This window comes from Diospyros lotus, chromosome 6 (assembly GCF_014633365.1).
Source record: "Diospyros lotus cultivar Yz01 chromosome 6, ASM1463336v1, whole genome shotgun sequence".
NCBI lineage: Eukaryota > Viridiplantae > Streptophyta > Magnoliopsida > Ericales > Ebenaceae > Diospyros > Diospyros lotus.
The window spans coordinates 3,696,867-3,709,835 of NC_068343.1; the positions used below are offsets into that span (position 1 = coordinate 3,696,867).

The following is a 12,969-nucleotide window of genomic DNA, read 5'->3' on the forward strand; positions in this document are numbered from 1 at the left end:
TTACTTTAAGCAACCGGATTAAGGGACAAAGTAGTACTTAGCAATAAACAAATTAGCAAACTTTAGCTTTATATATTTTAAATTCATGATGCCAAAGCCAAAAATTACAATACAACATAGCCCTGCGGTTGGGTCGGATACAACTAAACGACAGTATTTACATCACACTGCAGCAGAATATGATCAAAATAGCATAACACATTACTACTGATACATCCCATCTGTTATTTTGCCATAATACAGAAGACAAGCAAGAGAATTTCCAAACTGTACAGGCAGCAATCCTACGTGAGATCCATCTCTCTCCTTTCGCCTCAGCTTCGATTTCTCCAGAGAAAAAAAAAAAAAAAAGGTTATGCTCTGATTTGCTCTTCTTTTAGCTGTAATAGAGCTGGCCTTTGATCTGAGTTTCCAAAATCCATTCCTTCAACTTCAATCAGAGCAGCGGGCTTCTTAGCCACTATCTTTTGTGCTTTTAGCTGCAACGTGCTGTTGTTTGCTGTGCTGTGACTGCTCCTTCTAGCCGCGGGGATGTCGTGATTATGCTTTCCTTCGTATGTGGTTACAACGGCTTTGGGGTCTGTCGAAGCCCTCTCAACATGCTTACGAACGTTGCATCCAACAGTCGTGCATTTATAGTAACTCCTGCATTTAGAATCCAGAAGCATCAGAGACGGCTATTGCAGAAAGTTTTTTAAGGAAATGCAAAGAAGAAGATTAACAGTATGAGAGGCAACAGTAAGAGATTGCAGGAATTTCCAACATAGACCAAATTATGCAAAATAGAACTCTATAGCCTCACAAAAATCACACCAAGCTTGAATTATAAAATTTAAAGGTTGCCGTGCAGGCTAGAAAATATCAAATTATTCCTCAATAGGTGAGCATATTTTCTATAAGACCCTATGTGAGGTTGGGTACATGAATTCTATCCCACTAGTCATTTCTATCCATGGCCTCATTTCCTATAAGACTCTTATAAATCATATCATACCCAAGTTATTACGAAGTTTTTCTTAGATTTCCTCACCTCAATGTCATACCTCTTCTGCTACAAAGTAATGATATAATACACAAATAAATGGGTAAACAAAGATCATCACATATCTTCATTTCCCCCTCTTTTTTCCTGCTTTGATTTGCTTGCTTGTCATTTCCCCCTCTTGTTCTCTCTTTGCTTTCTCCAATTTTATTTTTGTTTTACTTCCTTTCTGCAATTATATTTCTTTGATCCTACATATGTAGTTAACTGTATTGTGATAATGAACAAACAGTAAGGGTGTATAACATCAATTAGTGATACATCAGAAGGCCTATGAAGCCAGAAAGCAAGGATATTAAGTATTCTCTAGTAAGAGGATTCCAGAATCAACTTGAATGATGCAGTCACTGATGAGAAAGAGAGGGAAAAGACTTTCAGGTCTCCCAAGAAAAAATATCATGTTCTGCAAATGCTAATAATAATAAGGCAATAATAAGATCAATATCCAGTCGGTTACCACCTTGGGTGAAGATTTCCCTTGACAACTTTCTGCCCATATTTTCTCCACTTGTACCCGTCATCTAAAAGGTCAACTTCACTCCTTGTCTGCACAACGATTCTGGGTTCTGTCACAGTTCTGTGTGATGAAGTTGGCTCAGATTTCCCAACCTCTGTGTTCCTGCACTACCTAAAACAATCTAGATGAGAACTGGGGAAAAAGTAAAAGCTTATTCACATAAAAAGAAAATAACTAGGTTTTGAGTTTGCCTTCTCTTGGAATTTGGTTCATCGTCATTGCTCTCATCTGGTCTTGCTTCAACGTCACCAATCTCTGAAAAATCACTTGATCCCGGTAACTGAATGGGTATCAACTGGGTACAAGATCGGTCTCTCTCCAAATGTGAATGTGAAGTTTCATTTGACCTGTTCATTTCTGTCTCACCCTGCAAACTAAGCTCAGCCCCTGCTTGAGAATCCATAATTGGGTTCACATCAATACTATCTTTTGCACGTTTATTAGACTGTGGGAGTTCATGATCGTGCTGGCCTTTGTAGATAATTTCAATTATCTGTCCATCTAGATTACGTTCAACCTTCTTCTTAACAGGACAATTCAGATGTGTACATCTATAGTAGCTTCGAGGATATTCACTTGCCTTGACCTGTTTCTGCCCATATTTGCGCCAGTTGTAACCATCATTTCCAGGTTTGTCAACAGTAGCAGGAGGTGGTAAAGATTTCCTCTCAGATTGAGAAGCCCCTGACGATTCCATTCTCAAATTTTCAGGCTCTGATATCACAGGGCATATCTGTTGTGACATTGTTGTATTGGAAGCAGACGGTTGGTGGTGGGTCAAAGATTCTGCAGAAGCTGTTGCTGCAGAAGGTTGACACTCATCCTGGATATGCATATAAGACTGAGATAATGCAGCCTGAGCCGTAACTTGTGCCAAGGCCTGTTGATGTGTCATTCCAAAGGGACTCTGCATTGTAGGAGCATAATTACTGAATGCGCCTATAAACCAAAGCCCTAAATCATATAGATTGACATGCCAAGCATGACAATCAAGTCATCAAGACAACCAGCCTCATCAGAATTTGAAATTCAAACCTTTTGCAAACTCACAAACTGTTACATTAGGAGAGGCGGGAACCTTCAGGGAGCAGATAAAGTACATCATGTAAGATTGTTGACAGCTTGACAACTAAAGAAGCTATACAAAAATCGGAAATTGGAAAGTAAACCGAAGAGATCACAGAACACTCAAAACTGCAACAGCTTTTCATATTCAGATGAGAAAACAATGCTTTCATCATTGCCATCGTAGTATAGTAAATATGGGTAGCTCCGAATGTTATGGGCCACAACTTTTTTTTTCCAGGAAACACAACACGTTGTACCAATGCGCACAACTAGCAACAAATGGACGGCATCTTATGTTTTCCATCGACAAGGAATAACATATAATTGTTTTGAGAATAATTGAAAGCCCTTAAAATTGATAGTAAATCAAGTTCTTCAATCGTGATCGGGGTGGCCCTAGCCTACGAATCCAAGTGATATGTTGAAGAACGATGTGAGGTGGAAGCTTAATAGCGTTTGAAGCATTCCAGCATCCCAAATGACCGGGTAAAGAACGGAAAACCAGGTAATTAAAATAAATTGTTCGTGAATGCACAAAAACAAGTACACCCATATACACATATAGCATCAATTTACAGCTGGTGCAGAAAGCACTGCTGATTTACTTCATTGTTATGTCCTTCAGTTTCTGCAACAGCTTGAAAAGACTAGGTTTTAAGACCTAAGAAGATTGCTTCGTCTATACAAGTTCGACGGCCACGTAACCTATTTGTTTCACTTTCATCAACAAGTTCATAATTGTTACAGAAGAAAGAGCCGCAGACAACTAGAGTAGAGAAATTCACCTGAAGAGGCGAGAAGAAACCCGGAGAATTAAGCAATCCAGAAGGACTCAACCCCGGAGGAATCATGAACATAGGAGAGTGAGCGACCACCAAACTCACCGGGCGATTCTGCCTAAACCCTAGGTCCCGGTCACCTCCATCCCCCGAAGCCCCTTCCTTGTACGAATTATCGGCCAGAAAGCTCGGGAACTTGGGGCTCGGCGAGGCCATGGCCCCGGAAAGTAGCTGAGAGAAGGAGCGACAGTCGGAGCCAGGGCAGTTGTCGGAGAAGAAGCTGGAGACCAGGGTCATGGGACCGGGACTGAACCCTGCTCCGCCGGAGAAGAGCGTCTCCACGGAGGACCGAGGCGGGAGTGTGATGGTCGGGCGCAGCGGCGCCGCCGTGACCTTGGTTGCTCCGTCGTCGGTCATAGCCATTTCACCGTCCGTAGCAATCCTCTCTCGCTCTCTCTCACTGTATAGAAAGATAACCTTTGGCGTGGCGTGGCGTGGCGTGGCTCAATAAATAGATGTGGATAGTGAGTGGCATACTGTGGCTGTAAGTAATGTAAGTCTCTAGAATTTAGATAGAAAATGTCAATAACCCCTCGCCTCCAAAAGTCTCTTCTTTTTTCCCCAATCTCTCTCTCTCTCTCTCTCTCTCTCTCTCTCTCGTGTCATCATGACTTTACTGTCCCCATGCTCTGTATTTGCAACCCCCCCCCCCCCCCCCCCCCCCCTCTGTACGTCACTAAAATTATTTTATAATCTTGATGACAGTAAGTAATTAAACCTCAATAAACACATGTTGTTTTTAGATAAAAGTGTGTTATTTTTAATTTTAAAATAATTTTATAGATAAAAGAATAATTGAAGAAGTAAAATTACACAACCCAAAACCCATCTTGAATTAACAAAGATAATGATAAATTGTAATGTTAGAAGCGTGAGTTGAGTTCATTGGTAGGCAGGAGGGAATGACGGATGAGATAACAACAACAAGAAATCCTCCAAAAAAGTCCATATTGAATAGTGTGCTGTCCGGTGCGCTGCGAGAGCTTCTAAATTGCTGCTAATGCACGTAACATCTTTTGCGGGTAGATAGGCAAGTGGTTCCAACTAATTATGCTCTATTTTCTTGGTCGACTTATTATGGAATAGAAGTGTGATGTATGTACGTACGTATGTATAAATTAATTAATTAATTAATTGTTTTAATTACAAATTTATTAAGTATAATATGGTCTCATGATACAAAAAATTATCATATTTACTTATAACTGATATTTTTTGTATATAAGTATTATTATTATTATTATTATTATAACGTAATCTATTTTAATCCGTATCTAAAAAAATTATTAAATAATTGCGGAGAAATTATTGATTTAAGAGCGATGTGTCATTAAGGGCGTGGGACAGGCAGAGGCAAAGACGGGATAGAAGGGAACCGTGATACAGAGAACTTGCAATGGGCCCTCCAAGGAGGAGGAGATGCCGTGCAAACTGCAACGTCTCATTGACAACCCTCTTTTCTTTGGTCTGGAAATACTATACTAGATTGAAAGCAAGCAATTTTAAGTGTGTGAGATGAGTGAATTTGTCAATTTGAATTTGTGGGCTTTTAATACACTTTACATAATATGAGTATGAGTGGAAGACCTTGTAAGTTTACCACATCGTGATCAAATTCTTCACCTTAATGAGAGTGTAAATTCTTCATCTCAATGCCAAACGAGCCCTTTTTCTCCATTATATGGCAGCCAGTTGGGCGCAGCTAGCCCGCCCTAGTACTGGGTGGTAGAGAGACACTGCAACTTGGTACTATCTCTTCAAGCATTGCATTTATGGGACAAGAGGAAGAAGACGAAGCTGCTTAATGCAACTTGGGGGCTGAATACATTTATGGGATGGGATGTTATTAAACAATGATATACCAGCCAGTGCCAGCAGCCCCACACCCAATGTCACCCGCCTGTACCCTAATTTGAAAAGCTTGTTCTCTCTCATACGGGCTTTCAAACATTTAACCCCATTTGTTAAAATCGCCATGGAATCGGAATCCAAGTCAAAAGAAAAAAGAAAAAGGTAAGTTAGACAATGAGAGATCCGAAACCAATATTAAACTCTCCTATCAGAACAGGAACCTGGCCAGGGCAAAAGCAAGAAGACCCCACTCTCTCAGCTTTGTCATTTCCCCAAATGCCCAGTGATATCTTAATCAATAATCATGCGCCTTTTCTCTATTCTATCTTGTGTTTTAACCATAAGTTTTGAGACCGTCCCAAGTCTCAAATGGATAACAACACGTAATCAGAAAGCATACAAATATCAAATATGGCTGCAACAACAATCCCCGTCCCGAGTCTTAAATGCAGTCACTAACAAGATAGAACATCGACACCAACAATGCCAACCAGACATTAAATAAATCCGCCAACCGCTTCATCCCCCACTTTCACATGAAGCCAAAGCCTACAAAGTAAAGCTCCAGCTAAGTTGCCGACCACCGCCAGACAGCGATTCAGCCCAGCCCAGATTGCCAAACTGATAACAATATCAGGCAAGATTTTTAATGAAAATCCAGACAAATAGCCTTTGTTCAAAACTGTAATTTAGTAGTAAGAATATTTTTGTTCAGAACTGTAATATCATTATTACATTGAGTGCTTTTGAATAGAACACATGCATGCTTCCGTCTTAACCACCTCCAAAACAGACTAATGCATGGTTAAGGTAAAGGGGTTGCTTACATTTTGGTCTCAAAAAAATAAGTTGAGGAAACAGCTAAGCCCTCCACATCGTAAGTGCGAACCAGTCTCTGCCTCTTACCAGGTGATTCAAGCCAGCAGAACTCCAAATGGAAAGGCTTGGATTCTGCTACACTCTTTGCTACATCAGATGGGCATCCCATGTACATGCTTCCAGGTAATAAGGTCACCTGGAAACCACCATCGAATTTGACCAAGTTGTTAGATATGCTGCCAGTCCAGTGTACATTAGTAGTGACATCCCCGCTGAATGTTGACGTAATGTCCTGTTTATAAAATCAGAAAATGAGAGAGAGAGAGAGAGAGAGAGAGTCAATTTCAATCAGACATGGTTACCTGAATATCCAAACCAAATAAATATGAGACAGCTAAACATTAAAAAAAATTGGACCTGGTAGGAGGATGAGAAAGAAAGACCATATGAACAAATCTTCAGAAATAAATGTTGTGTAGTTGAACTACATCATAAGCTTAGATCGAAGTGGAAATGAGCTCTGATTTAATATTCATACACGTTTTTCTTGGTTAGGTAACAAATATAAACACTGCTTAAATTTATTTATTTAAGTGGAAAATGAACTCTTATTCTTTTTTTTTTTTTTTTCCTTTTTGAGCTTTTTAACTCTCAAAATGTTGCAAACAAAGGCATAACCAAACATATTTGTGTTGTGAATAGTTTTGTAAACCAAGACATAAAATTTATGAGTTAGCGGTTGGACATATACCCCAACACAATACACCTAACCAAGTCCAAGTAACATAGTCGTTCTTTTTCCATTTTTTGCCATTGCTATGTAACATAGGTTACTTGCGTAGACCTATGATCTTCAGCAATTCCCTTGCACTTTCGAGTGCAAGAAAAATCAATTTGCTGAATTTATAAATAGTCATTCTCATGAAGAATTAATTGCAAAAGAACAAAAAAAAAAAAAAACTGTCCAAAACCTGAATTAGATGACCCTTGTTGTCAATTTCAAGCACAGCAGTTGTATTAGCTTCAGCAATTGTTGCTCCATATACACCACTTCGCTTTGTTATAGAATGACCTTTCCATTTACCAAGATGTTGTATGATTCTGCTAGTGCTGTCCTACAGCCAAAGAAATATAATACTTTTAAAATCCAACTTATGAGGACAATGGTAGTGTCATACCATTATGTCATCACAATTGTCTAAAAGGAATGGTGATTAACCATAGGAATACTCTTGGACCATCATCTAAGTGAAATTACCATGGAACTATCAAAGGAAGGAGGAATAATCACTGCACCACCACGTTCTTCAAGGAAGATAAGAAACATTTCTATAATGCCTTTGGGATCCATGATATGAAATGCTCTTGCTCGCATATCTTTCTGAAGTGAGTAAAGGCAATTCTCACATACTATAGCAGGTTGGCGTGAGGGAAGCTTCAGGTTTCTGCATGGTAAAACAAACAAAGAAAGAAAGAAGACAAAACAAAGAAAATTCAAACAAAGGATCAATGCCTCCAGGCTCACGGGAGCTTCAAATAAGTTCATTCTATAAGTTCCAATGGTACTACATCCGTACTAGGAATGAGGCCTAAATCCCATGTTGGTACTATATCCACTCTTTGAAGCTCCTGTGATTGTATCACACAAAATTAGATCATCCGGTCATTTAACAACTCACACATTCTTGCAAAACCATCAAGCAATTTAACTAAACTAAAAGGTAGTGGTTCTCCTTGACCATAAAACCAATTAAGTTCCATAAAACATTTTATATTAAACCCTAGATTGGTTTGTTAGAAGATTCGTTTTCATCAGTAGTGTTGCTAAAGAGCACCAAAAGGGTCCAAAGCAAGCAGTTGTTATGCAAATACAAGCCATACATATGTCACCATTATATATAAATATATCCACCAGCAGAAAAATAGTTGAGGACTTCCTAGACCTGTCAGCTGGATAAATAACACAAACTGGATTCTGCAATTCTTGACCTAGATGGTATACCACTTAAGAGAACAACAGAGAGGAAAAGCAAGCTAGAAATAACCTCTTCAATCTTGATATGCATGCATTAGAAGTATGAATGCTGAACCAGGAGCTTCACTTTAACAGATTATCAGCACAAGCAATAAGCAAAGAAAAATGATTGTAGTAGAAAGAGCACTCACTTGGGTGACACTTCTCCAATGTCATCTTCACCTAGCACGCCTTGTCTCAATACAGTTTCTAACATGCCAGCTGTCTGGTAACGCAGTGCAAAGGCCTTTTGACTGGGGAAAAAACCAATCTGCAAACTATCACAATGTATATTAAACAAGGAAACCATGCACATTGAAGCCTTTTCCCTGGAAAGAACTGCCAAAGAAAAAAGCAATTCTTGTACTTGAAGTAGGGAAGGAACTCACCTGTTGATATTTGTCTACGGTGAACATGTTCGTCTCCTTGATTTTGTACTCTGCCCATTCTGGCTCATACGTATCTCCCGATATTGAGGTGGTTGATTGTGGCTGTTTGATGTATAGCCTTAAGAGGTCAAACGCATTAAGCTACTTCAGTCACTACACATTGACAGAACACCCCCAACCGACTGGTAAACAGAAAAGAGCATAAACAAAAAGAAAAAGGAAAAATATTACATATCTAACGGCACTGATGGCCTCTTTTTCTTGTTTCTTCCCTTTCAAATTGTCTAAACTCAAATCGATGCAAACCAATGGTTGTTTTGAGTTTCATCATAATCTATTAGTCTCAAAACTCTCAGCAAACAGAACATTGCCATTTCTAAATCAAGGGAGAAGACTACAGTATCATGATTGGATATACGTGCGTGTCTGCTTTGTGGAAGTTATTAATTCTGTAGTGGAACTTACGATTGAATTAAACTGACAAGATCATCTTCCCCGTAAGAGCTGGCCGCCAGCTTCGTAGTCACTTTATGCAACAAATTACCGTCAGGATCAAATTGCTGCAGATCAATTATAGAGAAAATCCAAAACAATCGTTAACACTCGAAATACTTATGATAGTATGAAAAATAGATATCCACAAAACACATGACGAGAGGAGAAGGAAGATGACTGACATGGAATGAACCGGTCCAGTTACCGAGGTTAAGGTCGATGAAGCGCCGGAGGGCATGGATATTCATTGCTTCCTCGCTCGCCTTCTGGTCATCTTGGATGGCCGAGGCGGTGGCGGTGGAGGTGGAGGACGACGACGCTGCACTCGTCGGCGAACGAGTCCTGGTAGATCCGAGGGAAGAAGGAACGACAAAAATTGGAGAAAGCTGTCGTCGGACTGCGTTGGGACGCAATGATTTTAGGAGGGGAAGGGGAGGAGGAAGTGGAACCAAACAGACGGCTGCCATCGGCGGCGGAGTGAAAGTGAACGATGCGGGTGAACGCCGGTGGGTTACTGGGTTTGCTTTCGATATCTTATCCCAAAATAAAAAATATCTTTATTCGGATCTCGTCCGCTCCCAAGTACCCCCCATCCGACCCAAAGTCCGCTTCGGCCCGATTATACATCTCAGGGCTTGACCGATCCGAAAATAATATTGTTTTATATGGGTAATAATAAGTAGGGGGTGATCGGGTACCCACCCGTTAAGAAAAATAAAAAATTTGTAAATAAAAGTTTGTAGATAAAATTTAAATAAAATAAAATTTTATGTAGTGGTAAATTTGTTTGAGAAATTAGTTACTATTTAGAGATAATAAGTTTAAATTTTATTAATATAATTAATTTTTATTAATAAAATTAATGAGCTTCACTTATGAGTTTGAATAAGTTTAATAATGGTGTCAAGCTAAAGACATAAAGTCCAATTGGTTTCATTTTTTTATTTTTATTATAATTTTATTTCAATTTAATTAGTTTAAAGATATTAAACTTGATTATCATTAATTCAAGTCTTTTCGATTACAAGTCTTAAAGAGAAAAGGCCACAAACCCAACCAATTAACCACTAAAGCTCATAAATTTTTGACCTAATCATAAAGGCTAAAACCCTTTCATTGAATCAGTTTGTGTGTGTTTTGAGATGTTAATTCATAACTTATACTAAAAGAAAGTCTACAAATTTAAATATTTTTGTATTCTACAAGTGTTGTAATCTATTTTTCATGGGATTCGTTATTCTCTTGAAAAATATGCTGTTTCGTTAAAAAAAGAGATTCTCTCAAAAAAATAGAAATTTAAAGTTCATGAGAAAAATAGAATTCTATTGAACAATTATTCTTTATATTATTGAATATCACAACTAAACACCCAATTGACTCACTCTCCCAAGGGAGACTTTTTGACGACTACCACCTTAACTACCACCTTATCATTGCCTTGCGTAGTGATAGTTCATTTCATAAGACATTCTTTCTTCTAAAGAATTCTTTTTCACCAAGCCTATTTCTTGTTTAACCTTGGACAACTACTTGTACATCTCATACATACATGTTCCACTCAAAGAAATCAAAGGTTTATAATTTACCAAAAAAAGAAAAAAAGACATAAAGATGGTATTTATACACCCAATTAGACATTTTAAAGGTCTTCTTTGCAACCTTTCACATTCTCTCACAGTAAACACTTGTTAAGCTGCTTATCTTTCCAGAGGAATGCTTTATACTTTTCATGAACTTTTTCATAACATACCATGAAAACTACTTGTGATTTAAATATTGAAGGGTCTATACAGTCCAATAAACCCTCGTGTGCCTGTTGACCGTGAACTACGTTGTAGACTCAATCTCCTGGACAGTAGAGCAATTCCCCAAGTCGTCACCTTCACTCTCTGGCTTCAATTCTTGTGCTGTTTATTCAAATCCAACAGTTACTTACTCGAGAGATTTAAGACCACTGATCTCTCCATCAAATAAAGGCACGAGTTTTCTCTCCAACAATGGACTAAACTCTCTTCCAAACAGCACAAGAGCACCCTAGTGCCTGTCCTCCAGTCTACAACTCCTTGTTCCTTACTTTACTCTTCCTCAGCTTGAACTTTCTATTTTATAAATTTTAATTATTGTATTTTCATTAACAATAACATAAATTGATGGTACAAATTTTTTATATGATGCATCTGTTTTACAATTAATATTTAATTTAAATTATAACTAATTATTTAATTTAAGTTTGGTCTCAAATTGACAGCTCAAGGCACCAACAAAAACAAAAAACAGCCCAATTATCTGAATTAAAAGAAAATAAAAATCACCAAGAAAAACAGTTGAACACAACTCAATTTTCTTCCACGATTGGTTTAAAATACGGATTCCAATGAGGCCGACAATATTCCGGCAGAAGTGGCGTACTTGCTGCTACCAGAGCCCAAGGAAGGAGTCCCAGACGGCGGCTATGGCGAAAACGGCCGGGACAACGATCTGGGCTCTGAGAGTCATGAACGGGGGTGCGGCGCTCTTGACGGGGGAAGCAACAGGCGGCGGCGGCGGGTTCTCGACGCGGATGGCCACCTTCATGCTGTTGTAGCAGAAGCCCTTGCCGCTGATGAAATAGTAATGGCGAGTGACGTTAAGCGGAACCACGTCTCTTCCGGCTCCTCCGGTCCAGTTGTGGCGTGGATGATCGGAGTTGCAGGTCTCGTAGTCGGTCTTGTTCACCTCCAGCACGTTCATCTGGTTCCTGTCGTACACAAAAACTGCAAAAACAGAGTGCAAAGAATATTAAATTCATTTGAAGAGGATGAAACATATAATAAATCCGGTTAGGTTAGTGATAATGCTGTACAGTGTACAGGGAACCTTGCAATCGCAGGTCTCGTTGATCATGGCAGCATATCGATTATCTGTCAGTTTTGTAGGCACCAGTTTGTTTGGTTAATCATTTACATAACTATGGTTATCGTTAATTAAGAAATGGCATAATAACTTAATGTTGGTGCTGGTAAACTGGGTTATGGAGGATTCAGTTCAGGAAACAACTAAAACCACAAGAAGATGGATGGCTTGGCTTTAAGGAAAAATCCAGAAAAAGGCACAGATCCGACAGCTAGATTTTGGGGGGAGAGAGAGAGAGACAGAAGGATATGGCTAAAAAGAGTAAAGTGGAGACTTTCCAACCAAAGAAGAAGCGCCAGATAAGAGGAAAGCAATCAAAGGAAGAGAGTTCAAAAGAGCAACGAAGAAAATCCCTCCCCAAACGAGCTTAAGCAAGCAGATCTAGAAGATTGAATTAACGAATCGAAGCAGAACAGAAGAGAAGAAACGAGAACCGTAGATCAGAGAGAAAGGAGCGGCTTACAGAGCCAATCGCCGTTGTAGAAGTGTTTGCCTTGGGCCCAGATAGTGTAGTTGACATTGTTGCTCCACCCCATATTCCCTCCGACGATGTACCGGACTGAAGCAACTTCCGCCAGCAGCAGCAGCAGCATCACGACGCCGCACGCCGCCAGTGACACAGTGCCTCTCCCCCTCAGCCTCTCCATGCCTGTCCGACTCGCACGCTCGCTTCTCTCTCTTTGCACAAAGCCGCTGGTTCTTAGCGGTGCGTGCAGTGTTCGTTTAGAGTATTTAAAAATAAACGGAAATGGTTTATTAATTCAGTTCCGTAAATCAAATTTAAATAATCTGGGACTTTTGCTGTGGTCTTGGTTTAGCAGAGTCCAAGGCTGACCTGTGCCACCGCAGCCTTGTTCAACCACGTCAACTGTTTTCCACCTCAGCACCACGTGCTCCTCGTTACACCATCATGCTTCCTGGACAAGAGTTGTTGATATTGTGCAAATGCTATTTGTACAGTTAGATTCACCTTTAAAAGTGATATTTTTATATTTATGTATTATATATATTTATATTATAACACGATACATTAATATAAGAAC

General features: G+C 39.3%; 3 protein-coding genes across 3 annotated transcripts; all 3 read right to left on the minus strand.

The window, feature by feature from the left end:
• Positions 1–37: 37 nt before the first annotated feature.
• On the minus strand, positions 38–3,944 carry LOC127803573 (probable WRKY transcription factor 4). The gene is made up of 4 exons (XM_052339893.1): positions 3,413–3,944; positions 1,751–2,466; positions 1,503–1,661; positions 38–645 (listed from the first exon to the last, which is right to left on the minus strand). The coding sequence occupies exons 1-4, from the start codon at positions 3,827–3,829 to the stop codon at positions 354–356; spliced, it is 1,584 nt and encodes a 527-aa protein (XP_052195853.1). The 5' UTR covers positions 3,830–3,944; the 3' UTR covers positions 38–353.
• A 1,757-nt stretch (positions 3,945–5,701) lies between these two features.
• LOC127803574 (uncharacterized) lies at positions 5,702–9,588 on the minus strand. The gene is made up of 8 exons (XM_052339895.1): positions 9,217–9,588; positions 9,005–9,099; positions 8,540–8,657; positions 8,303–8,421; positions 7,395–7,581; positions 7,108–7,251; positions 6,145–6,428; positions 5,702–5,938 (listed from the first exon to the last, which is right to left on the minus strand). The coding sequence occupies exons 1-8, from the start codon at positions 9,499–9,501 to the stop codon at positions 5,815–5,817; spliced, it is 1,356 nt and encodes a 451-aa protein (XP_052195855.1). The 5' UTR covers positions 9,502–9,588; the 3' UTR covers positions 5,702–5,814.
• A 1,640-nt stretch (positions 9,589–11,228) lies between these two features.
• On the minus strand, positions 11,229–12,694 carry LOC127803162 (lamin-like protein). Its single transcript, XM_052339215.1, has 2 exons — positions 12,390–12,694; positions 11,229–11,787 (listed from the first exon to the last, which is right to left on the minus strand). Exons 1-2 carry the CDS (start codon positions 12,571–12,573, stop codon positions 11,450–11,452), a joined length of 522 nt encoding a protein of 173 aa, XP_052195175.1. The 5' UTR covers positions 12,574–12,694; the 3' UTR covers positions 11,229–11,449.
• Between the last annotated feature and the right edge of the window lie 275 nt (positions 12,695–12,969).